This window comes from Haliaeetus albicilla, chromosome Z, assembly GCF_947461875.1.
Source record: "Haliaeetus albicilla chromosome Z, bHalAlb1.1, whole genome shotgun sequence".
In the NCBI taxonomy this organism is placed as follows: domain Eukaryota; kingdom Metazoa; phylum Chordata; class Aves; order Accipitriformes; family Accipitridae; genus Haliaeetus; species Haliaeetus albicilla.
The window spans coordinates 72,268,934-72,294,295 of record NC_091516.1 but is presented as its reverse complement, the minus strand read 5'-3'; the positions used below and the strand labels follow the sequence as shown (position 1 = coordinate 72,294,295).

General features: G+C 70.5%; 4 protein-coding genes across 11 annotated transcripts in view; 3 read left to right on the top strand and 1 right to left on the bottom strand.

The window, feature by feature from the left end:
• The first annotated feature begins 670 nt into the window (after window positions 1-670).
• LOC138683916 (uncharacterized PE-PGRS family protein PE_PGRS46-like) lies at window positions 671-2,455 on the top strand. The gene has a single exon (XM_069777230.1). It carries the CDS (start codon window positions 671-673, stop codon window positions 2,453-2,455), a length of 1,785 nt encoding a protein of 594 aa, XP_069633331.1.
• Window positions 2,456-3,838: 1,383 nt separating this feature from the next.
• Window positions 3,839-7,576, top strand: SPRED3 (sprouty related EVH1 domain containing 3). The gene is given in 7 exon segments (XM_069777229.1): window positions 3,839-4,012; window positions 5,407-5,575; window positions 6,092-6,313; window positions 6,614-6,698; window positions 7,000-7,114; window positions 7,117-7,317; window positions 7,319-7,576. Coding segments are annotated over 7 exon segments (1,200 nt in total). The 5' UTR covers window positions 3,839-3,847; the 3' UTR covers window positions 7,562-7,576.
• A 469-nt stretch (window positions 7,577-8,045) lies between these two features.
• LOC138683914 (RAS guanyl-releasing protein 4-like) lies at window positions 8,046-20,738 on the bottom strand. Its single transcript, XM_069777228.1, is given in 18 exon segments — window positions 8,046-8,577; window positions 8,674-8,826; window positions 8,911-9,003; window positions 9,094-9,130; window positions 9,237-9,306; window positions 9,461-9,539; window positions 9,541-9,583; window positions 9,671-9,751; window positions 10,397-10,509; window positions 10,512-10,671; window positions 12,037-12,153; window positions 12,587-12,760; window positions 13,527-13,692; window positions 14,202-14,342; window positions 14,786-14,841; window positions 14,921-15,054; window positions 19,894-20,054; window positions 20,689-20,738. Coding segments are annotated over 18 exon segments (2,082 nt in total). The 5' UTR covers window positions 20,712-20,738; the 3' UTR covers window positions 8,046-8,296.
• A 688-nt stretch (window positions 20,739-21,426) lies between these two features.
• RYR1 (ryanodine receptor 1) overlaps window positions 21,427-25,362 on the top strand; it is a 62,923-nt gene continuing 58,987 nt past the window's right edge. For 5 of the 8 annotated variants that reach the window (XM_069776719.1, XM_069776725.1, XM_069776720.1 and 2 more), the window contains exons 1-4: window positions 21,427-21,900; window positions 23,639-23,758; window positions 24,351-24,455; window positions 24,556-24,576. In XM_069776719.1, coding sequence (XP_069632820.1) covers window positions 21,856-21,900; window positions 23,639-23,758; window positions 24,351-24,455; window positions 24,556-24,576 — 291 coding nt within the window. In that variant the 5' untranslated portion in view covers window positions 21,427-21,855. The remainder of the gene's footprint in view (window positions 21,901-23,638; window positions 23,759-24,350; window positions 24,456-24,555; window positions 24,577-25,362) is intronic. The other 3 variants (XM_069776724.1, XM_069776723.1, XM_069776722.1) reach the window with 1 other exon arrangement.

Genomic DNA, 25,362 nt, shown 5'->3' with positions numbered 1-25,362 from the left:
CCAAACCTCCCCCCCACCTCCCCAACCTCTCCCCAAGGGCTGCCCCCCGGCTGCTGGTGGTTTTGCCCCCCATTTCGGTGGTGGGTGAGAATTAGGAGAATGGAGCTCTTTGAACAACCCCCCCCCCTCCCCATTTTTGGCCCCCTGCCCCCCCCCCCCCCGCCCCCCGCGCATCCCTGCTTACCAGGCAGTGACGTTCCTGGGCAGCTGGGGGGGGGTCCCGGTGCTGGCAGTGGCAGCGGCGGGGGCAGGAGCCCACCACCTTGAAGGGGGGGCCAGCGGGGCGGGGGGGGCTGCGCCGGGGTTTTGGGGCGGCTCTGTGGCCCCTCCCTGTGGCAGCCCCCCCTCTTTTTGCCCCCAGGGGGGCTCAGCTTGGGGACCCGGGGGGGGGGCTTGGTGACCCACGAAGGGGGCCTCACGCAGGCCCCCGCCCCCTTGGCTTTCCCTCGGGGGGGGCAGTGGGGCTGGAGGGGCTCCGGTGCCCTCGGCCCCCCCCCAAAAGCAGCTTGGGGGGTGGGGGTCCCCGTGACGTCCCCCCCAGCCCCCCCCGGGCTGGTCACCATGGGGCAGAAGATCCCTGCGGGCACCGGGCCTGTCCCCCGGAAGGGGAAGGTGATGGGGGGGGCCCGGGGGGGGCGGCTGGAGGTGGACGGAGCGCAGGGTCTCCAGGATGCGGGCCATCTCCTCAGGGAGCGGGATGGTTGCCACAGGGTGCTGGACGGTGGCCATGGGGCGCTGGGGTAGCATCCATGGGGCGCTGGACGGTGGCCCCAAGGTGCTGGGTGGCATCCGTGGGATGCTGGCCAGTGGTCACAGGGTGCTGGATGGTGGCCACAGGGCGCTGGGTGGCATCCGTGGGGCGCTGGGCAGTGGCCAGGGGGCACTGGGTGGTGGCCACAGGGTGCTGGACGGTGGCCATGGGGTGCTGGGTGGCATCTGTGGGGTGCTGCATGGTGGCCACGGAGCGCTGCATGGTGGCCACGGAGCGCTGCATAGTGGCCACAGGGCGCTGGGCAGTGGCCATGGAGCGCTGGGCAGTGGCCGCGGGGTGCTGGGTGGCATCCGTGCGGTGCTGGACGGTGGCCACAGGGTGCTGGGTGGCATCGTGGGGCGCTGGGCGGTGGCCACAGAGTGCTGGGGGGTGGCCACAGGGCGCTGGGTGGCATCCTTTGGGCGCTGGATGGTGGCCACGGGGCACTGGGTGGCATCCTTTGGGCGCTGGATGGTGGCCACGGGGCGCTGGGTGGCATCCTTTGGGCGCTGGATGGTGGCCACGGGGCGCTGGGTGGCATCCTTTGGGCGCTGGATGGTGGCCATGGGGCGCTGGGTGGCATCTGTGGGCTGCTGGATGGTGGCCAAGGGGCGCTGGGCGGTGGCCAAAGGGCGCTGGGCGGCATCTGTGGGCTGCTGGACAGTGGCCACGGAGCGCTGGGTGGTGGCCACGGGGCGCTGGGTGGCATCCGTGGTGCGCTGGGCATCAGCCACTGGGCGCCGGATGGTGGCCGTGGAACGCTGGGTGGCATCCCATGGGGTGCTGGGTGATGGCCACGGGGCACCGGGTGGCATCCATGGGGCGCTGGACATCAGCCACGGGGCGCTGGGCGGTGGCGGTGGCATCCGCGGGGTGCCGGATGGGGTGGCCATGGGGTGCCGGGTGGCATCTGTGGGGCGCTGGGCGGTGGCCACGGGGTCCTGGACGGTGGCCACGGGGGCGCTGGACATCGGCCGTGGGGATGCTGGACGGTGGCTGTGCATGCTGGACGGTGGCCACGGAGTGCTGGATGGTGGCCACGGGGCTCTGGGCATCAGCCATGGGATGACCGACAGTGGCCACGGGGCGCTGGCCGGTGGCCGTGGCAGGGCGGGGGCTGTCGGGCCCCCCTTGCCCCCCCGGACCCCTGACCTGCCCCTGGGGGGGGCCACCGTGACCCCCGGTCCACTTGCCCTGGGGGCTGCTGCCCCCTGCCGGGCCCCCCCAGCTCCCCCTGAGCCCCACGGGACCCCCGGCAGCGGCCTGGCCTCCGGGGGGGGTGTTCCCCGGGGCCCCCCACGCCCCCCCGGCGCAGAACCTTTGGCCGGGCCACAGGTTGGGGGGGTGGTCGTGGGGGGCCCCCCCCAGCCCCCCGATAACCCCCGGGGCCGTGGGGAGGGGGCTGCCCCCCCAGCATGGGGGGGGCTGTGCCGCCGGCCCCCCAACTGCCTGAGGGGGCTCGGGGGGGGCCGAGGGGGGCTGGGGGGGTCCCTCCCCGGGGTCGGGGGTCGTGGGGGCCTGGGGGTGTCCGGGGCCGGCTCCGACTGGACGTTGCCCATTTCGGGGGGCTCCGGGAGGGTCTTGCCCTGGGAGGGGGGGGGGAAGATCCTCTGGCGTCTCGTAGGGGGGTTGGGCCTGCCCCCCCCCCCCCGGACCCTCCCCCACCCTCCTCCCTTCAACGCCCCCCCCCCCCCCATCCCGTGAGGCGAGGACACTCGGGTGGGGAAACTGATGGCAGAGAGTGCTTCCCCCCCCACCCCGCCGCCCCCCCGCCCCCCTCCCCCCCAAAATCCCCCCCCCCGGCCCCCTCCCCCCCAAACTCACCCCCAGCCCTTCCGCGGCAACTGGCAACGGCCGCAACGGCTGCGGGGGGGGGGGGCAAAACGGATAGGGGCGGGGCAACCCAGGCGTCCGGCAGGGGAGGGGGGGGTGTTGTGTTGGGGGGGGGCAGCTCTCCGTCCCCCCCTCCGCCCCACCCCCCCAGCAGCGGGGCACTAGGACCAAGCGGAGGCGCCGGCGGCAGCTCCGGCTCCGTCCTCCGCGGCTCAGCCCTCGCCCGCCCGTGGTCAGTGGGGGCCGGGGGGCTCGGGGAGGGGGGGGGACAGAACACACAAACACACAACCTTGTCATTGATGGGAGGGGGACACCGGCCCCTGGGGACCCCCGCGGTGTCGCCTTTGGGGGTGGGACCCGCGGGGGAAACGCCGTTAGCGGGGGGGACGGGGGGGGATTTAATTGGGGGGGGGGGGGGGGTTTTTAAGGGCATCCCCCCCCCCCCCGGGCGGTGGCCCCCTTCCCACTTGGAAAAGCTAGGGTTTGGGTTTTTTTTGGGGGGGGGGGGGACGCGCCGTTTTCCCCCATTTCCCCCGCGGTGGGGGGGGGGGGGGGGCGGGACACCCGCCGTGGGTCGTTTCACGGGGGGGGCGGGTGTACCCCCTTTTAGGGGAGGGGGTCCTTGCTGCCCCTCACCCCGAGCGGGGGGGGGGGGGTGTTTGCTGAATGAACACCCCCGCACACCCCCCCGGGGCGCGCTCCGCGGTTGTGAATGAGCGTCCGGAGCCATCATAAATCCGGGGGGGGGGGCCGGGCCGCGCGGGGGGGGGGGGAGAGGAAAAGGAGGAAGGGGGGGGTCCAGCCGTGCCCCCCCCCCCTTGTTTATGGCGGGGACAAAGCCCCGGGTCACGTGCCCCCCCCCCCCCTTCACAAAAATCCCGGCCCCATTGAGGGCGGTGGGCCGGACCCCTCCCACACCCCCGGCCTGCATGGGGAAGGGGGGTCCGGGGGGGATGGCTGTGTGTGGGGGGGTCCCTGCTCCCCCCCCATATCCTCCCATCCCCGACACACCGCCGTTTGCCATGGCAACGCGTGGTGATGTCACGGATGCGCGCGCGCGCGCGGGTGTGTGGGGGGGGGTCCACTGGGTTCCTCCCCCCCACGGGGTGGCCGGACCCGGGTGGGTCCCACGAGTTGGGGGACGGGGGACGGGCTGGAGGTGACGTTCTCCCTCCCCCAAACCCCCCCACCCCCCCGCCCGTGTCCGTGTCCCGTGTCACCCCCCCCACCCGTGTCCCGTGTCCATCCGCCCCCCCAGGCACATGCTGCGGGTGCGAGCCGTGGTGATGACCCGCGACGACTCGAGCGGCGGGTGGGTGCCCACGGGCGGGGGGGGCCTCAGCCACGTCACGGTCACCCGGCGGCGGGAGGCCGGTCACCGTCACCGGCAGTACCTGATTCCGGGGGGAGAGGCTGCGGGACCAGCCGTACGGTGGCGGGGGGGGGGGACGACAGGGTGTGATATGGGGAGGGGGGACAAGGGACAGGGGACGTGGGGATGGGGGACCTGGCTGGGACAGGGGGCTGGGGGGCGTGGGGTGTGACATGGGTCTGGGGGACACTGGGATGGGGACAGGGGGCTGGGATGGGGGGACGTGGGGATGGGGACAGGGGGCAGGGATCTGACACTGGGATGGGGACAGGGAATGGGGATGAGGGGTACCTGGCTGTGACATGGGGCTGGGGGACATTGGGATGGGGACACGGGGATGGGGGACGTGGTGTGGGGACAGGGGACCTGGCTGTAACGTGGGGCTGGGGGACGTGGGGTGTGACATGAGGATGGGGGACACGGGGATGGGGACGGGGGACAGGGATGTGACACGGGGATGGGGACAGGGGGCTGGGATGGGGGACCTGGGATGTGACATGGGGCTGGGGATGTGGGATTGGGACAGGGGACAGGGATGTGACACTGGGATGGGGACAGGGAATGGGGATGGGGGTACCTGGCTGTGATATGGGACAGGGGACAGGGGACCGGGAGGTGACACTGGGCTGGGGGACAAGGGGATGGGGGACAGGGTGCTGGGATGGGAGACATAGGGATGGGGCACTGGACCAGGATGTGACGTGGGGACTAGGGGACATGGGGACAGGGACAGTGGACCAGCGATGTGCCATGGGGATGAGGACAAGGGGCTGGGGAGAGGGGACTGGCTGTGCCCTGGGGCTGGGGACATGGGGCTGGGGGCTGAGGGATCAGGGATGTGACGTGGGGCTGGGGGACGTGGGATGGGGGACACAGATGTGACATGGGTTTGGGGACAGGATGTGACATGGGGTTGGAGACATGGTGTGGGGACAGGGGATGGGGGGACAGGGGACCAGGGATGTGACCTGGGAATGGGGGACATGGGGATGGAGGGGGGCATGGGGATGGGGACAGGGGACCTGACTGTGACATGGGGCTGGGGGACGTGGGTTGGGGGACACTGGACCAGGGATGTGACATGGGATGGGGGACAGGGGACCTGACTGTGACATGGGGCTGGGGGACGTGGGTTGGGGACACTGGACCAGGGATGTGACATGGGGATGGGGACAGGGGACCTGACTGTGACATGGGGCTGGGGGACGTGGGTTGGGGACACTGGACCAGGGATGTGACATGGGGATGGGGGACAGGGGCTGTGATATGAGGATGGGGACAAGGGGACGGGGTGATGGGGACAGGGGCTGGGGACATGGGGCTGGGATGGGGGACAGGGATGTGACGTGGGGATGGGGGACATGGGATGGGAGACACGGGGTGGGGGACGTGGGGAGCCGGCGGGGGCTGAGCCGCGTCCCCCTGTGTCCCCCCCCGTGCCCCCCCCAGCCCACGCTGGAGTGTGCCCTGCGCCGGGACCTGGAGTACAACGAGGTGACCCCCACCTTCCACCACTGGCGGGTCGGGGGGAGCCGCTTCGGGCTGACCTTCCAGAGCCCCGCCGACGCCAGCGCCTTCCGCAGGGGCGTGCGGGGGGCCCTGCAGGCCCTGGCCGCGGGTGGGCACCCCTGGGACCCCCCCCTTGAGGGACACACACACACACACACACACACACACACACACGGGACACGAGGGTTCTGGCGGGATTGGGGATAGTGGGGGGGTACGGGGGGCTGTGGGGTGCTGGGGGCTTGGGGACAGCGTGGGGTATGGGGGGGCTTGGGGGTGCTGGGGGCCTTGGGGACCCTGAGGGGCATGGGGGACATTGTGGAGTATGGGGGGCTTGGGGGTGCTGGGGGCTGTGGGGACAGTGGGGGGCTTGGGGACAGCGTGGGGTATGGGGGGGCTGAGGGGTGCTGGGGGCCGTGGGGACACTGGGGGGTATGGGGGTGCTGGGGGCCTTGGGGACCCTGTGGGGCATGGGGACACCAGGGGTGCTTGGGGGATATTGTGGAGTATGGGGGGCTTGGGGGTGCTGGGGGCTGTGGGGACAGTGGGGGGCTTGGGGACACTGGGGGGCCTAGGGACCCCATTCACCCCGAACCCACCGTGTCCCCCTCCCTTCCCCCCGCAGGCTCCCCGTCTTCATCCTCTTCCTCCTCCTCCTCCTCCTCAGCGGGGGACAGGGGGGACACAGGGGGTCGCAGCCCTGTGCCGGAGCAGCCCCCCCCTTCCCCTCCGGTGTCCCCTCACGCTCCCCACCCCGAGCCACCCCCAGTGCCCCCCACCATCGTCACCAGCGAGTCCTCGGCCACCAGCTACCGTCCCCTGGGCGGGCAGGTGGGCACCGGGGGGGGCTAGGGGGTGCCCCAGTTTGAGTGCCAGGTCCCAGTTTGGGCTCCCAGTTAGGGTTAGCAGTCACAGGTCAGGGTCTTGCCTTGGGTTGGGGATCCAGATTGGGGTCCTGGGTCAAGGTGCTGGTTGAGGGGGGGGTCAGGTCCCAGTTCAGGGTGCTGGGTCCCAGTTTGGGGTGCTGGTGGCTGGGGGGGGGTCCCAGTTTGGGGTGCTGGTGCTTGGGGGGGTCCCAGTTCAGGGTTCCAGTCTGGGGTGCTGGTGGTTGGGCATCCCAGTTTGGGGGTGCTGGTTGGGGTGCCAGGTCCCAGTTTTGGGGTGCTGCGTCCCAGTTCGAGGTGCTGGTGCTTTGGGGGGTCCCGGTTTGGGGTGCTGGTTCCCAGTTCGAGGTGCTGGTGCTTTGGGGGGTCCCGGTTTGGGGTGCTGGTGCTTGAGGGGTCCCATTTTGGGGTGCTGCTTTGGGTGCCAGGTGCCTATCAGGGGTCCCAGTTTGGGGGCTCCCAGTTCAGGGTCCCAGTTTGGGGTCTCAGTGTGGGGTCCCAGTTTGGGGTCTCTGTTTTGGGGTGGGCCATTTTGGGGTCCCAGTTGGGGATGCAGCCCCCTGCCCCCCCCCGGCCACCCTTTGGAGTCCCCCCCCCAGCATCGCCATTCAGGGGGTGCCGCCTCCTGACTCCCCGTCCCCCGTCTCAGCCGCAGCCGCCCGCCACTGGGGGAGGCCGAGGAGCCGCCGGAGACCCCCCCACTGCGCCGGGACCCCCGAGGCGCCCGCGGCTACGAGGACTACCGTCGTGCCGGCGGGGGCCTCCGCCGCCGGCGCCGCTGGCATGCCGCCCGCCCGTGTCCGCTTCCAGAAGGATCCGAAGGGTTCCCCCTCCTGCCGCATCCACGGGGACCCCCCCCCCGGAGCCCCCTCCCGCTGCATCTACTGCCGGGGGGGTCTTCAGCCGGGAGGAGAACGGCCGCGGGCAGTGCCGGGACGCGCCGGATCCCGCCGGACGCTGCGTCCGGCCGGCTGAGCTGCCTGTGGTGCGCCGAGAGCCTCCTCTACCACTGCATGGCGGACGCCGAGGGGGATTTTTCGGCGCCCTGCTCTTGCGGGGGGGGGCACCCCCACTGCTGCGCCCGCTGGCTGGCCCCCGCCGCCCTGGCGCTGCTGGTGCCGTGTCTCTGCTGCTACCCCCCCCTGCGCGCCTGCCACTGGTGCGGCGGCCACTGCGGCTGCTGCGGCGGGAGACACAAGGCCGCGCGGTGAGAGGGGACCGGGCGACGGCACGGCGGGGGGCATGGGGACGGCGCTGGGACTCGTGGCGCCGGCGTCTGCCAGCACGGGGGATGGTACGAGGACGCGTGGCATCGGCGCGTGCCGGCACTGGACTCGCGGCACTGGTGCGCGTTGGCACGGGGAGGCCCCACGGTGCAAGAACTCGTGGCACCGGTGTGGTGCCGGCATGTGGACGGTGCCGGGACTCACGGCGCCGGTGTGCGCCGGCACCGGGATGGCACGAGGACTCGTGGCGCTGGTGTGTGCCGGCACGGGGATTCCTTTGGTGCCGGGACTCGCGGTGCCGGTGCGCGCCGGCACGAGGACGCCGACGGTGCCGGGACTCGTGCCCGCGGTGCGTGCTGGCACGTGGACCCCCGACCCCCCCTCCCTGTTTATTTATTGACCCTGATAATTTATGTTAATTTATTCACCGGGGGGGCAGGGCAGCCCCCGTTAATTCCCTCCCCCCCCGGCCTTTCCCCCCCCCCCCCCCCGTCTCCGCTGTAATTAAAGGGGGTTTTTAACGGGGGGGGGCTCCCCCACGTGGTTCTGGGACCGTAGCAACCGTCGCCAGGGCCCGCCCTCCTTCCTGATTGGAGGAACGCCCGCCCCGCGCTCTGATTGGCTGCCGGAGCACCGCCCCCTCCCGGGTCCCGGGGAAAGGGGGCGGCGCTCAAGCGGGCGAAGGCGGGAACGGGCCTCGCCCTGATTGGCCGTCGGCCCCTACCGAAAGGGCTGCGCCGATTGGCCGGCGGGCGGGAGGCGGGCGGCGATAACGAAAGGAAAACTCTGATTGGCGGGCGGGGGGCGGGCGGGGCGGCTTTGCTGCGGACGAGCGCCCCCTTGCGGGCGGGAGGACGGGGGCGGCCTCAGTCCGGGGGGCGGGGCGGGTCGCGCAGGCGCAGCGCGCGCAGGGCGGCCAGCGGAGGGGGGAGGGGCGGGAGGGGCGGGGGGGGCGGGGCGGGGCGGAGCCGCCGGTTCTCCTCCAGCAACCGGTCCCGCTCCTGCGGACACGGGGGGGGGGGGGGTTTGCACGAGGGTCTCGAGGGCCTTGCACGAGGGTTTGCACAAGGCCCCCCCCCCTTCCCCCCCGCACTCACCTCCCGCAGCTGCTCGATCCGCTCCAACAGCCCGGGGGGGGTCCGGGGGGGTCCCCGGCTCCGTCTGTGTCCAGGCATCCCGGCGGGACCGCCCCTGGGCGAAGCCCCCCCCTTCCTCCTCCTCCTCTTCTTCCTCCTCCTCCTCATCCCCCCCTGCGAGCAGCCGGGGTCACGGGGGGGGGGCGGGGGGCCAGTGGGGGTACTGGGGGGGGGGTACTGGGAGCACTGGGAGCTCACCTGAGCCGGGGTGGGGGGTGCCCGGGGGGGGCCGGCTCCTGCATTCGGCCTCCACCAGCCCCTTGCACTGCTTGTGGCAGCTGGTCCCGCAGCCTGGGGGGGGCGGGGGGGGGAGCTTGCACGTGCAGGGGGGGGCGGCTTGCACACGCGTGTGCAACCCCCCCAGCCCCCTTACACACTTACCCCGGCAGCGGTATCCCTGCTTGGAGACACCCCAGAGCTGGAAGGGGGGGGGAAGAGAGAGAGGGTGGGGGTAAGGGGGCGCCATGGGGGTCCCGGGGGGGGGGGGTGGTGGTTTTTTTTTTGGGGGGGGGGGTGTCACTCACAAAGCCGTTGCACACTTGGCAGAAGGTGGGTTTCTTGAACGTGGCCTCGTGAAAATGGTGCGAGAGCTCCCTGGGGGGGGGGGGCAGAGGGGGTCGTGGGGGGGACCCAGGCATCCGGGACCCCCCCCATTTTGGGGATGCAGGCATCCAGGGCCTTTGACCCCCCACCCCCCATTTTTGGGGACCCCCGTGTCGGGGAGGGGGGGAAGGGGGGGGGTTCTCACCCATCCCGCTCCACCGGCTCCACCTCGGGGGTGTCGGGGGGGGCACAGCCGCGGGGCTCAGCTTTGGGGGTACCGGGGGGGGCCCCACTCGCCATCCTTGGGGGTCTTGTCAGTCAGGGGGGGCTGAGGAGGAAGGGGCGGCGCAGGATCAGGGGCAGGGTCCCCCCTCCGCCTTTTGCCCCCCACTGCCCCCCCCCCCGTGCCCCTCACCGTGGCCTTGGGGCTGGGGGGCTCACGGGCGTGCGAGAGCGCGTACAGCTCCTCCTCGGTGTGCGCCGTGTCCAGGGACAGCTGGGGGGGGGACACGGGGGGGGTGGTGGGCACCCCCCCGGGACTCCCCCACCCCGTGGGGTGAGGGTGGCTGGGGAGCGCACCCGAGCCCCCCCACCCCCCACTCACCCAGCCCCCTCCCTGCCCTTGGCGCCCCCAACCCATCGCACCCCCCCCTTGCACCCCCCCATGCCCCCCCCTCGCTCCATTCCCTTGTGCTCCATTGCTGCCCCCCACCCCTTGCACCCTCACTCCTTGCAGCACCCCCCCTTGCACCCCTACCCCACATATGCCCCCCCAGCTCCCTTGCACCCCCCACCCCTTGCAGCCCCCCTTCCCCCCTTGCACCCCCCACACCCCCCTTGCTCCCTCCCCACATACTCCCTTGCGCACCCCTCGCCCAAATCACCCCCCCACGACCCCCCCACCCCTTGCACCCCCCCTTTTCTCCCTTCCCCCAGCTCCCTTGCACCCCCCCACCCCTTGCAGCCCCCCCTTTCTTCCTTTCTCACCCCCTCAGCATCCACCCCCCCCTTGCAGGTCCCCCCCTTGCTTGCCCCCCCCCTTAGCACCCCTCCTTGCAGCCCCCCCTTTCTTCCTTGCTCACCCCCCCCCCGTACCCCTACCCCAACACACGCCCCCCCCCCCCAGCACCCCCAGTCTCACGGCCAGCAGGCGCAGGAGGTGGGGGTCCGTGCGGAACGGGGGGGCGAGGCGCTGGAGGGCCCGCAGGTCAAGGGCGTGCTGGTAGAGGCCGTGGAGTTTGGGGAGGTTGAGCCCCCCCCGGGCAGGACCCCCGGCAGCGCCGCGTCCAGCGCCGCCAGGTCCTTGAGGTGCACGGCCAGCAGCGGCAGGCGGAACCCCCGGCACCCCCCGAACGCCCGCCGGTACGCCCCGAAATTCCCTCGCGACGACACCAGCTCCGCCATCGCTCCCAGGGCCTGCGGGGGGGACGGGGGGGACGGGGGGCTCACGGGGACGCACGGGGAACCCCGGGGGGGACACAATGCTCCCCGTGCACCCCGGGGACACCCGGGGACCCCCCAGGGACACCCGGAGACCTCCCAGTTCCACCCAGTGACCTCCCACAGTGCTCCCTGTGCACCCTGGGGACACCCAGGGACCCCCCAGGGACACCCAGTGCCACCCAGTGACCCCCCCCAGTGCTCCCTGTGCACCCCAGGGACCCCCCCGTGACACCCAGTGCCACCCAGTGACCCCCCCCCAGTGCTCCCCGTGCACCCCAGGGACCCCCCCGTGACACCCAGTGCCACCCAGTGACCCCCCCCCAGTGGTCCCCGTGCACCCCAGGGACCCCCCCGTGACACCCAGTGCCACCCAGTGACCCCCCCCCAGTGCTCCCCGTGCACCCCAGGGACCCCCCCGTGACACCCAGTGCCACCCGGGGACACCCAGGGACCCCCCATGGTGCTCCCTGTGCACCCCAGGAACCTCCCAGTGACACCCAGTGACACCCAGGGACCCCCCAGGGACACCCCCAATGACACCCAGGGACCCCCCAGGGACACCTAGTGACACCCAGGGACCCCCCCAGTGACACCCAGGGACACCCAAGGACTCCCCAGTGCCACCCAGAGACCTCCCAGTTCCACCCAGTGACCCCCCCCCAGTGCTCCCCATGCACCCGAGGGACCCCCCCAGTGACACCCAGTGACACCCAGTGCCACCCAAGGATTCCCCAGTGACACCCAGGGACCCCCCACAGTGCTCCCCGTGCACCCGAGGGACCCCCCAGTAACACCCAGGGACCCCCAGTGACAGCCAGTGACCCCCCACGGTGCTCCTTGTGCACCCCAGGAACCTCCCAGTGACACCCAGGGACCCCCCAGTGACACCCAGGGACCCCCCACGGTGCTCCCCGTGCACCCCAGGGACCCCCCAGTGACCCCCCCCAGTGCCGCCCCACAGTGCTCCTTGTGCACCTCAGGGACCTCCCAGTTCCACCCAGTGACACCCAGCCCCCCCAGTGCAGCCCAGTACAGGCCACTGCAGCCCCACAGTGCTCCCTTTGCCCCCCCAGTGACCCCCCCAGTGACGCCTGGTGCAGCCCACTGCATCCCTGCAATGCTCGCCATAGCCCCCCAGGGACCCCCAGTCTCTCCCAGCGCATCCCACTGCCCCCCCCAGTTCCTCCCGGTGCCACTTGCCACATCCCACGGTGCTCCCTGTGCCCCCCCGAGACTCCCAGTTCCTCCCAGTGCTCCCACTGCACCCCCCCCCCCGCGTCCCCCGAGGACCCCCCCCAGTGCATCCCAGCTTCCCCCCCCCGGGTCCCCCCCCCCCACCTTGGCCACCTCAGGGGGCAGCAGGGCCTGGGTGGCCTTCAGGCGGGAGATGGAGCTGTGGCAGAGCCCCCCCACCACCGCCATCAGCGTGTTGAAGTTCTGCAGCTCCCGCAGCTCCTGGGGGGGGGCTGTGTGAGCGGGACCCCCCCCCGGCCCCCCCCCCCCGGCCCTTTGCACTCTCCCCTTGCACCCCCCCTTGCACCCCCCTGTGCCTCTTTGTCCCCCCCATTCCCCCTTGCGACCCCCTGCCCCCCCGCCCCCCCCTTTGCACCCCTTCTGTGCCCCCACCCTTTTCACTCCCCCCCTGCACCCCCATGCCCATTTGCACCCCCCTGCACCCCTTGCCCCCCCTTTGCACTCCCCCTTGCAACCCCTGTGCCCCTTTGCACCCCCCCACATGCCCCCACCCTTTTCACTCCCCCCTTGCACCCCCCCTGTACCCCTTGCCCCCCCTGCACCTCCTGTGCCCCTTTGCACCCCCCACCCTTGGCACTACCCCCCTTGCCCCCCCTACCCCGTTGCCCCTCTCCCCCCCCTCGCCCCCCCCCACCTGGGTGACGCGGGTGAACTTGGCGACCACCTCGGCGCGCTGGGGGGCCGTGGGGCGGCTCAGCACCGTGAGCTGCACCCACCGGCAGACCCCGTTGCAGAGGGCGACGGCTCGCTCCAGGGCGGGGGTCCCTCGCGCCCCCCCACGCTGGACGTACCGCCGGCAGTCCTGGCACTGCCACCGCGCGTCAGGGCCTGCCGACCCCCCCCCCCAACCCACGGCACCCCACGGCACCCATCAGTGCACCCCACAGCACCCATCAAAGCACCCCGTGGCCCCATAGCACCCATCTGAGCACCCCATGGCACGCACCAGCACACCCCACAGCACCCACCAACACCCTCCCAGCACCCATCGAAGCCCCCCACGGCCCCCATCAAAGCACCCCGCAGGCCCACAGCACGCATCAAAGCACCCATGGCCCCCACCTAAGCACCCCATGGCACCCATCAGTGCAACCCACAGCACCCACCAACACCCTCCCAGTATCTGTCAAAGCCCCCCATGGCCCCATGGCACCCATCAAAGCCCCCCACAGCCCCACAGCACCCATCAAAGCACCCGTGGCCCCCGTCCAAGCACCCCACAGCACCCATCAGTGCAACCCACGGCACCCACCAACACCCTCCCAGCACCCATCGGTGCACCCCACAGCACCCATCAAAGCACCCCACGGCCCCATGGCACCCCTCAACATGCCTCACCGCCCCACTGCCCCCATCGGCGCACCCCACGGCCCCCTCCCAGCACCCACCAGTGCACCCCACGGCCCCCGTCGGTGCACCCATCGCACCCGTCGGTGCACCCTGTGGCCCCAATAGCGCCCGTCAAAGCGCCCTATGGCACCCATGAGCGCAGCCTCCAGCCTCCAGCCCCATGGCACCCCATGGCACCCATGATCCCCCCCCCCGGCACCCATGCCCCCCCCTGTGCCGCTCACCGAGAGGCGGCAGAAGGCACGATGCTCGAGGCCGCTGAGGTGCCGGGCCAGCTCGCCCACGTCCAGGTGGTCCAGGAGCAGCGAGACCTTGCGCTTGGGGGGGCCGGGGGGGCCGGTGGGGGGCCGTGCCCGGGGGGGGCTCAGGCCAGCCGGCCGTAGGCACAGCCTGCACACCCCCACACACGTGTGTGACCTCCCACGCGTGTGTGTGTGACCCCCGACACGTGCACGTGTGACCCCCCAATGTGTGTGCGCAACCCCGACATGTGTGTGTGATGCCCAACACGCATGCATGACCCTGACACGCGTGAGCATGACCCCCTCAGCACATGTGCACGATCCCCAACACGCGTGTGCACAACCCCAACACAGGTGTGCGAGCCCTGACACATATGTGCATGACCCCCAAGACACATGTGCAAGCCCCAACACATGTGTGCACGACCCGACACGTGTGTGCAAGCCCTGACACGCATGTGCACGACCCTGACACATGTGTGCATAGCCCCCAGCCCCAAGCCCTTGCACACGCTTGTGCACAGCCCCCATGCAAGGCGGAGCCCCGTGCGTGCCCAGCTCGCATGAGCACTTGTGCAAAGCCCCCCTCCCCGTGCGCAGCCCCGCTCACCCACTTGCCCCTCCCGTGTGCCCCCCACACATGCCCGTGCCCCTTACATGTGGCCGAAGTCCAGCAGCCGAGCATGTCCCTCGTGCCCCTCATGCCCCCCGTGCAACGCCGCCCGCCGCAGCTCCCCCAGCGCCTCGGCCAGCGCCGGCTCCAGGCGAAAGGCCTCGGGGTAGTGGGTGACCCAGTGCCTGCGGGGGCACGGCCCCCCCCTCAGCTGGGGGACACGGGGGGGACACGGGATGGGGTGTGGGACATGGGATGGGGACACAGGATGAGGAGATGGGATGGGGACAGGGGGTGGGGAATGGGGACACAGGATGGGGACATGGGACGTGGGATGGTGACAGGGATACACAGGATGGGGACATGGGATGGGGAAGGGGGATGGAGGATGGGGACACGGGATGGGGACACAGGATTGGGACATGGGATGGGGACATGGGATGGGGACAGGGGATATGGGGTCATGGGACACAGGATGGGGACATGGGATGGGGACAGGGGATACAGGATGGGGACATGTAATAGGGGACAGGGGAGGACGTGGGCTGCAGGACAGGGGGACACAGGATGGGGGACACAGCAGGGGACACACGGTGGGGATGACGGGGGGACCGTGGCCGCCCCTCACCGGACAAAGAGGCAGACACGGAGCGCCCGCTCCTCCTGCCCGTCCCGCATGGCCTCCTGGTAGGTGGCTCTGGGTTAAGGACCCTGGTGTGGCACAGACCTCCCCACCGTGTCCCCAACGTGTGTCCCCCCCCACCCGTGTCCCCCCCCCCCCGGCAGGATATAAGACAAGGAGGCGTCGGGCCAGCTCGGCCGAGGGCACGACCCAGCCGTGCACCGTCAGCGTCATGTCCACCGTGTACTCGCCCCGGCACAGCCGCCCATCCAGGTCTGCGGGAGAAGCCACCGTCACCCACGGGTGTCAACAGGGGAAGGGGGAGGGGGCACGGGCCGTGGGGCAGGGAGAGGCGGGATGGGGTGGGGGACGTACCCAGGGGATGGGGGACCTGGGGAATGGGGGACCCAGGGGATGCTGTGCCTGGGGGGACGTGGCACCCAGGGGAGATGGTACGCAGGGGAGATGACACCCAGGGGAGATGGTACCCAGGGGGACATGACACCCAGGGGAGATGGCACCCAGGGGAGATGGCAGCCAGGGGGAGATGGCACCCAGGGGACATGGTACGCAGGGGAGATGGCACCCAGAGGACATGGTACCCAGGGGGACATGACACCCAGGGGAGATGGCACCCAGGGGACATGGCACCCAGGGGACATGGTACCCAGGGGGACATGACACCCAGGGGAGATGGTACCCAGGGGGACATGACACCCAGGGGAGATGGCACCCAGGGGAGATGGCAGCCAGGGGGAGATGGCACCCAGGGGACATGACACCCAGGGGAGATGGCACCCAGGGGACATGGTACCCAGGGGGACATGGCACCCAGGGGAGATGGTACCCAGGGGACATGGCACCCAGGGGACATGGTACCCAGGGGGACATGACACCCAGGGGAGATGGCACCCAGGGGACATGGCACCCAGAGGACATGGTACCCAGGGGGACATGACACCCAGGGGAGATGGCACCCAGGGGACATGGCACCCAGGGGACATGGTACCCAGGGGGACATGACACCCAGGGGAGATGGTACCCAGGGGGACATGACACCCAGGGGAGATGGCACCCAGGGGAGATGGCAGCCAGGGGGAGATGGCACCCAGGGGACATGGTACGCAGGGGAGATGGCACCCAGAGGACATGGTACCCAGGGGGACATGACACCCAGGGGAGATGGCACCCAGGGGACATGGCACCCAGGGGACATGGTACCCAGGGGGACATGACACCCAGGGGAGATGGTACCCAGGGGGACATGACACCCAGGGGAGATGGCACCCAGGGGAGATGGCAGCCAGGGGGAGATGGCACCCAGGGGACATGACACCCAGGGGAGATGGCACCCAGGGGACATGGTACCCAGGGGGACATGGCACCCAGGGGAGATGGTACCCAGGGGACATGGCACCCAGGGGACATGGTACCCAGGGGGACATGACACCCAGGGGAGATGGCACCCAGGGGACATGGCACCCAGAGGACATGGTACCCAGGGGGACATGACACCCAGGGGAGATGGCACCCAGGGGACATGGCACCCAGGGGACATGGTACCCAGGGGGACATGACACCCAGGGGAGATGGTACCCAGGGGGACATGACACCCAGGGGAGATGGCACCCAGGGGAGATGGCAGCCAGGGGGAGATGGCACCCAGGGGACATGACACCCAGGGGAGATGGCACCCAGGGGACATGGTACCCAGGGGGACATGGCACCCAGGGGAGATGGTACCCAGGGGACATGGCACCCAGGGGACATGGTACCCAGGGGGACATGACACCCAGGGGAGATGGCACCCAGGGGACATGGCACCCAGAGGACATGGTACCCAGGGGGACATGACACCCAGGGGAGATGGCACCCAGGGGACATGGCACCCAGGGGACATGGTACCCAGGGGGACATGACACCCAGGGGAGATGGTACCCAGGGGGACATGACACCCAGGGGAGATGGCACCCAGGGGAGATGGCAGCCAGGGGGAGATGGCACCCAGGGGACATGACACCCAGGGGAGATGGCACCCAGGGGACATGGTACCCAGGGGGACATGGCACCCAGGGGAGATGGTACCCAGGGGACATGGCACCCAGGGGACATGGTACCCAGGGGGACATGACACCCAGGGGAGATGGCACCCAGGGGACATGGCACCCAGAGGACATGGTACCCAGGGGGACATGACACCCAGGGGAGATGGCACCCAGGGGACATGGCACCCAGGGGACATGGTACCCAGGGGGACATGACACCCAGGGGAGATGGTACCCAGGGGGACATGACACCCAGGGGAGATGGCACCCAGGGGAGATGGCAGCCAGGGGGAGATGGCACCCAGGGGACATGACACCCAGGGGAGATGGCACCCAGGGGACATGGTACCCAGGGGGACATGGCACCCAGGGGAGATGGTACCCAGGGGACATGGCACCCAGGGGACATGGTACCCAGGGGGACATGACACCCAGGGGAGATGGCACCCAGGGGACATGGCACCCAGAGGACATGGTACCCAGGGGGACATGACACCCAGGGGAGATGGCACCCAGGGGACATGGCACCCAGGGGACATGGTACCCAGGGGGACATGACACCCAGGGGAGATGGTACCCAGGGGGACATGACACCCAGGGGAGATGGCACCCAGGGGAGATGGCAGCCAGGGGGAGATGGCACCCAGGGGACATGACACCCAGGGGAGATGGCACCCAGGGGACATGGTACGCAGGGGAGATGGCACCCAGGGGGACATGACACCCAGGGGAGATGGCACCCAGGGGAGATGGCAGCCAGGGGGAGATGGCACCCAGGGGACATGGTACGCAGGGGAGATGGCACCCAGGGGACATGGTACCCAGGGGGACATGGCACCCAGGGGAGATGGTACCCAGGGGACATGGCACCCAGGGGACATGGTACCCAGGGGGACATGACACCCAGGGGAGATGGCACCCAGGGGACATGGCACCCAGAGGACATGGTACCCAGGGGGACATGACACCCAGGGGAGATGGCACCCAGGGGACATGGCACCCAGGGGGAGATGGCACCCAGGGGACATGACACCCAGGGGACATGGCAGCCAGGGGACATGGTACGCAGGGGAGATGGCACCCAGGGGGACATGACACCCAGGGGAGATGGCACCCAGGGGAGATGGCAGCCAGGGGGAGATGGCACCCAGGGGACATGGTACGCAGGGGAGATGGCACCCAGGGGACATGGTACCCAGGGGGACATGGCACCCAGGGGAGATGGTACCCAGGGGACATGGCACCCAGGGGACATGGTACCCAGGGGGACATGACACCCAGGGGAGATGGCACCCAGGGGACATGGCACCCAGAGGACATGGTACCCAGGGGGACATGACACCCAGGGGAGATGGCACCCAGGGGACATGGCACCCAGAGGACATGGTACCCAGGGGGACATGACACCCAGGGGAGATGGTACCCAGGGGGACATGACACCCAGGGGAGATGGCACCCAGGGGAGATGGCAGCCAGGGGGAGATGGCACCCAGGGGACATGACACCCAGGGGAGATGGCACCCAGGGGACATGGTACGCAGGGGAGATGGCACCCAGGGGACATGGTACCCAGGGGGACATGGCACCCAGGGGAGATGGTACCCAGGGGACATGGCACCCAGGGGACATGGTACCCAGGGGGACATGACACCCAGGGGAGATGGCACCCAGGGGACATGGCACCCAGAGGACATGGTACCCAGGGGGACATGACACCCAGGGGAGATGGCACCCAGGGGAGATGGTACCCAGGGGACATGGTACCCAGGGGACATGGCACCCAGGGGAGATGGTACCCAGGGGACATGGCCCCCAGGGGACATGGCCCCCAGGGGACATGGTACCCAGGGGGACATGACACCCAGGGGAGATGGCACCCAGGGGACATGGTACCCAGGGGACATGGTACCCAGGGGAGATGGCACCCAGGGGGAGATGGCACCCAGGGGACGTGGCACCCAGGGGAGGTGGCACCCAGGGGGACATAGTACCCAGGGGAGATGGTACCCAGGGGAGATGGTACCCAGGGGGAGATGGCACCCAGAGGACATGACACCCAGGGGACATGGCACCCAGTGGACATGACACCCAGGGGACATGGCACCCAGGGGGACATGGCACCCAGGGGAGATGGCACCCAGGGGACATGAAACCCAGGGGACATGGCACCCAGGGGGACATGGCACCCAGAGGACATGGCACCCAGGGGACATGGTACCCAGGGGAGATGGCACCCAGGGGACATGGTACGCAGGGGGACATGGCACACAGGGGGATATGGTACCCAGGGGACATGGTACCCAGGGGAGATGGCACCCAGGGGAGATGGCACCCAGGAGACATGGCACCCAGGGGGACATGGCACCCAGGGGAGATGGTACCCAGGGGACATGGCACCCAGGGGAGATGGCACCCAGGGGACATGGCACCCAGGGGACATGGTACCCAGGGGGACATGACACCCAGGGGAGATGGCACCCAGGGGGAGATGGCACCCAGGGGACATGACACCCAGGGGATATGGTACCCAGGGGGACATGGCACCCAGGGGAGATGGCACCCAGGGGACATGGTACCCAGGGGAGATGGTACCCAGGGGACATGACACCCAGGGGACATGACATCCAGGGGACATGGTACCCAGGGGAGATGGCGCCCAGGGGACATGGTACCCAGGGTACATGACACCCAGGGGTGATGGTACTCAGGCGACATGGTACCCAGGGTACATGACACCCAGGGGAGATGGCACCCAGGGGACATGACACCCAGGGGAGATGGCACCCAAGGGACATGGCACCCAGGGGAGGTGGTACCCAGGGGGATGTGGCACCAGGGTACGTGATACCCAGGGGAGATGGCACCCAGGGGATGTGGGACCCAGGGGACGTGGTACCTGGGGGAGATGGCACCCAGGGGGACATGGCACCCAGGGGAGATGGCACCCAGGGGACATGGCACCCAGGGGGACATGGCACCCAGGGGAGATTTTCACCCAGGGGATGTGGGACCCAGGGGATGTGGCACCGACCGGGGTGCCGCTGTGCCCGGCCGCCCCCGGCCCCTCACCGAAGGCGTCGAGGCAGCACTCCAGCAGCTGGTCGAGGCTGCAGGCCTGCGGCAGCTCCCCCAGCCCTGCGCTGGCCATGGCCCGGCTGATCTCCCGCGCCGTGGGGCATGTCAGACGCCGCCGGCACGGCCGCCTCGCCGTGGTCCCCCCGGGGGTCTTCCTGTGGCACCCCCCAGCCCCGCTCAGCCGGGACCCCCAGGCTGGCCACAGGGTGCTGTCGGGGGGTCTGACCCGTAGCGTGGCCGTGGGTCTGACCCACAGCGCGGCCGTGGGTCTGACCCCATAGCGTCGCCGTGGGTCTGGTCCCTCTGTGGGTCTGGCCCCACGGGTGTCCCCGTCCTTGTCCTCCCCCCCCGCTGTGGCACTTCCCCTCCTGGCCCCTCTTGCCCAACGCTCTTCCGGGGGAGACCCGCAGGGACCCAGCTGGGGAGAAGGACTGGTCCCAGTTGGGGTACTGGGGGGCATCGCTTGCTCCCAGCTGGGGGGCAAGACTGGTCCCAGTTTGGGGGGGGGGGCAGGGCAGGCAGAGTTGCTTGTGTCGGAGGACAGAGCCTGGTCCCCGCTTGGGAGGGGAATTGGTCCCAGTTGGGGAGCAGAACTGGTCCCAGTCGGGAGGCAGAACTGGTGCCAGTTGGGGGGGTGGGGGGGGCGGGCAGAGGAGGTCACATGGAGGGGCACAGCCTGGTCCCAGTTTGGGGCGGGCTGAGACGGTGCCAAAAAGTGTGGGGGGGGGGAGCGGGGGGGGGGGGCCACAGCCGGGTCAGGGATGGGGACGGGACGGGGCGCACACCCACCTCTTGCTCTCCCTGGGGTCCATGGCTGGGGGTGGGTTGGGGGGGGCGCACACACACACAGGGTCCCAGCAGGGCCCCCCCCGGGGCCGGCCGGGCTGAGGCAGGAGGAACTCGTTAACGCGGGTGGGGGTGAAAAAGGAACTGCCGGGAGGGTGATGTCAGGCCGGACGGGGTGCGTGTCACCCACTGACGGCGGGGGGGGGACACACACAGGGGGGGACACCCATCCCCATCTCCCCCCTCCCCAATGCCACTCCTGGGGGACCCTGCGGGGCACCCCACTGCCTGGCCCCTGTGGTGGTGGTGGGGGGTGTGTGCCCGTATTTGGGGGTCCCCTGTGCCGGGGGAGGGTCCCCGTGCTGGGGGGCACCCCAATGCCTGGGGTGACCACGCCGGCGGGGACCCCACGCCTTTGGGACCTGGTGTTGTGGGTCACCCCGACGCTGTGGGGGTCCCCTCATGCCGTGTCTGGGTGTGGGGGGGTCCGGGCAGTGCCCCCCCCCCCGCTTTTCTTAAAGGGCCAGACGCATGTCCATGCGCTGTGCCCCCCCAACCCTCCGGGGGGACCCCCCGCCCGCCCCCCATAACCTCTTCAGTGGGGGAACCCAGGCGTCTGAGGGGGGGGCTGTGGGGGTGTGTGTGGGGTCCGTGCCTCAGTTTCCCCACCCCACCTCGGTCCCTCCCCCGTGACGTGGCGGCGGGGGCGGGGCTAGCGGCACCGGGAGGCGGTGGAGCTCCGCGGCGCCGGGACACGGGCAGCGGCACCCACCCGGGACTGGGACCAGCACCCACCCGGGACAGGCACCCCCCCGGGACAGGCACCCACCCGGGGCCCGGGCGGGGGCACCCACCGGTGACCGGCACCCACTGGTGACGGCTCCCCAGCGTCCACCGGTGACCGGCACCCACTGGTGACGGCTCCCCAACGTCCACCGGTGACTGGCACCCACTGGTGACGGGTCCCCAGTGCCCACTGGTGACCGGCACCCACCGTCCCCAGCACCCACCAGTGACCGGCACCCACTGGTGACGGGTCCCCAGTGCCCACCGGTGACCGGCACCCACTCGTGACGGGTCCCCAGCGCCCACCGGTGACCGGCACCCACCGTCCCCAGCACCCACCAGTGACCGGCACCCACTGGTGACGGGTCCCCAGCGCCCACAGCCATGGCCGAGGCTGACGGTGAGGACGATATCCAGTTTCTGCGGACGGTGAGTTGGGGGGAACTGGGAGGAGATACTGGGGCGGGGGGGGGGGGAAATAGGGGGTTGGGAGTGGGGAGGGGGAGGCACTGGGGAACTAGGAATGGGGGAACTGGGAGATACTGGGGGGAAGAGGAAGGGAGGTCTGGGGATACTGGGAGCACTGGGGGAACTGGGGATACTGGGGGGAACTGGTGTGGGGGCACTGGGGGCGGGACTGGGGAGAGGGGAATGGGGGAACTAGGAGATACTCGGGGGGACAGCCAGGGGGGGTCTGGGGATACTGGGGGGCTCAGATCGGGAGAACGGGGAGCACTGGGGGAACTGGCGGGGGGCACTGGGAAGACAGGGCTGGGGAGAGTGGGGGGGGAACTGAGGAGAGGGGAATGGGGGAACTGGGACATACTGGGGGGGAGAGTCGAGGGGGTCTGGGGATACTGAGGGGCTCAGATCTGGGGAACTGGCGGGAACAGGGTGGGCACTGGGGAGACAGGGCTGGGGATACTGGGGGGACTGGGGAGAGGGAAATGGGGGAACTGGGAGCACTGGGGGAACTGGGGGACAGGCACAGGGGGACTGGGGCGAGGGGGCGGTAAGCGAGGACTGGGAGGGGCTGGTTGGGGGGACACACACACCAGCCTGAAACTGGGAACACTGGGAGGGACTGGGATGGGGTGGTGGTGGGCAGCTCCCAACCCCCCCAGCATTGCAGAGGGGGTGTCCAAGGGGGGTGCAGGGGGGGGAGTGCGAGGGGGGGTGCACGCCCCCCCCACCTGTCCCCGGGGCCGCGTGTGCTCCCAAAAAAAGCAACGTGCAAAGCCGGGGGGGGGGAGCAGCTGCTGGGGGGGGCGAAACCAGATCCCCCCCGGGGGGGGATGGGCAGGGCGCCGGGGGGGGGCGGTTTGGAGGTGGGGGGGTGGCCCAGTTCCTTCCTTCGTCCCAATTCCTCCCAGTTTGTCCTCAAAACTGGGCTGGGACCCCGGGGGGGGGGCGAGTTGCTGTTAATAACCGTGCCGTCCCCCCCGCGGGAGCGGATTCCACATGGGGGGGGATGTCAAGGACGGGGGGGGTGTCCTTGGGGGGGGGAGGCTGCCCGGGTGTGACCCCGCTGGGGGGATGTCGGGGCCGTGGGAAATGCTGAGCTCAGCAGATTGTGGCTGGGGGGGGGATTTGTCGTCGTCCCCCCCAAAGACCCCCCCCTCAGGGGAAACTGAGGCACGGAGCAAACCCAGCCCCCCCCTCCTCCCCCATGGGGCCCAAAGTGGGGACCCAGGCGTCTGTGTGTCCCCCCCCCGCCCCCCCCCCCGGTGGCATCCCCGGCCCGCGGGAGGAATCTGTCCGCCCCGGGGGGGGCCCGGAGCGACGGGAGCAGGTGGGGGGGGCCGGGGGGGGGCGCGAATGGCCTGGGTCCCCTCTGTGCCCGGGGGGGGGGGACGGACACGCTGCTGTCACCCCCCCTATAGCCCCACTGGGGTGGGGGTGGCACACAGGGGTCTTATCCCCACCTTAGCTGGGGGGGGTGTCACCCAGGGCTCCCGCCCCCCCATAGCCCCCCCTTGACTTGGCGGGGGGTCACCCAGGGCTCCTGCCCCCCCCCCCGCCCTCCTTTGACTTGGGGGTCTCACCCAGGGGGTTCTACCCCCCCCCCCGGGTTTGGGGGTTCACTCAGGGCCCAGGTCTTCCCCCTCTCTCCTCGAGCCGTGGCGGGAGGGGGGCGCTGAGGGTTCCCCTGCCCCCCCCCCCCCAGGAGGACGAGGTGGTCCTGCAGTGCACGACCACCCTGCTGAAGGAGCAGCTCAAGCTCTGCCTGGCGGCCGAGGGCTTCGGGAACCGGCTCTGCTCCCTGGAGCCCACCTCCAACGCCCAGGTCCGGGGGGGGGCACGAAGTGGGGGGGGGCACGGGGGGGACACTCCCCCCCCTTGGTACCCACCTGGGGAGTCGGGGTGGGGGGGATGTGGGGACGCGGTGGTACGTCTGGTGTGGGGATGCGGGGGGGGGGCACCCTTGGCACCCGGGGGGGGCGTGGGGGGGCATGGGGACACGGTGTTGTATCTGGCGTGGGGATGGGGGGTGTGGGGGCACCCCGTGGGGGCACCCCGCCGTTGCCGGGGATGGAGACTGGGGGGGACCCCCGCTATCACCCGGTTTGGGGACTGAGGGGGGGCACACACACCCTATAGCACCCGGCACGGGGTGGGGGGCACCCGATACCCCCCACATAAGGACGTGGGGGACACCGGACACCCCCCATCCCTGGGAAGGGGGACGCGGGGGGGGCACCCAATCTACCGTGCTGGTGGCGGGGGGGGGGAGGAACGCGCATACAAGGACCCCCCCCGAGAGGGGGACGTGGGCACCCCACAATTGCCCGGCAGGGGGCACAGGAGGACCCCCTGTCCGCCGCACGGACCCAGGGTGGTGGTGGGTGTCCCGACCCCCGTGTGTGTCCCCCCCCCAGAATGTCCCCCCCGACCTGGCCGTCTGCTGCTTCGTGCTGGAGCAGTCGCTCTCGGTGCGGGCGCTGCAGGAGATGTTGGCCAACAGCTCCGAGACGGGGGGCGAGGTGGGTCCGGGGGGGTGCGGGGGGGGTCTGGGAGGGGGTCCCAACCCCCCTTGACCCCCGCTTCTATCTCTCTTCCCCCCCCCCCCCATGCCCACACCAGGGGGTCGACCTGGATAAGTGGGTAGGTGCCACTGTGGTGCAGTGACCCCCCCTCCTCATCCTCACCTTCAGCCTCACCTTCAGCCTCATCCTCCTCTGCACCCTCCACTCCCCCCCAAAGTGTCCGGGGGGGCTCTGCTGCCCCCCTACCCCCGCATGGACCCAGGCGTCCGGGTGTGCCCCCCCTCCCCCTGCCCGATCCACCACCCCCCCCAGCCCCTCCCAGCCCGCAGCCCCACGATTCCGCATGGATCCCGCTGCAGACCCCCAGGTGTGAGCGCGGGGCGTGCAACGCACGAGGGCCTGGTGCACGGGGTGCACGGCTCCAGCACGAGGGGCGTGCAATGGACAGGGTACCCCAACACAGCTCCGGCACAAGTGGCGTGCAATGCGTGGGGTACCCTGATGTAAATTGGGCACGAGGGGCGTGCAATGCACTGGGAACCCCGACACGGCCCTGGCACAAGGGATGTGCAATGCACTGGTCCCCTGGACACAAGGGGTGTGCAATGCACGGGGTACCCCGACACAAGGGGCATGCAACGCAGGGGCTACCTTGATGCAAGGTCTCGCACGAGGGCCGTGCGACACACGGGGCACACAGCTCTGACACGAGGGCCATGCATTGCACGGGGTGCACGCCCCTGGCACGAGGGCCGTGCGAGGCACAGCGTACCCCAACGTGGGTCTCGCACAAGGGCTGTGCGTTGCACGGGTTATCCCGCAGCCCGGGGTGCCGCCAGCCGGCAGCAGCCCCCTCGGGATGGTGGGGAGGGGGGAGGGAAGGTTTGGGGGGGTCCCTGCTGAC

What these genes read in the sequence shown, in the direction of transcription:
- LOC138683916 (XM_069777230.1), top strand. Translation starts at nt 671, where the DNA reads ATGCGGGCCATCTCCTCAGGGAGCGGGATGGTTGCCACAGGGTGCTGG.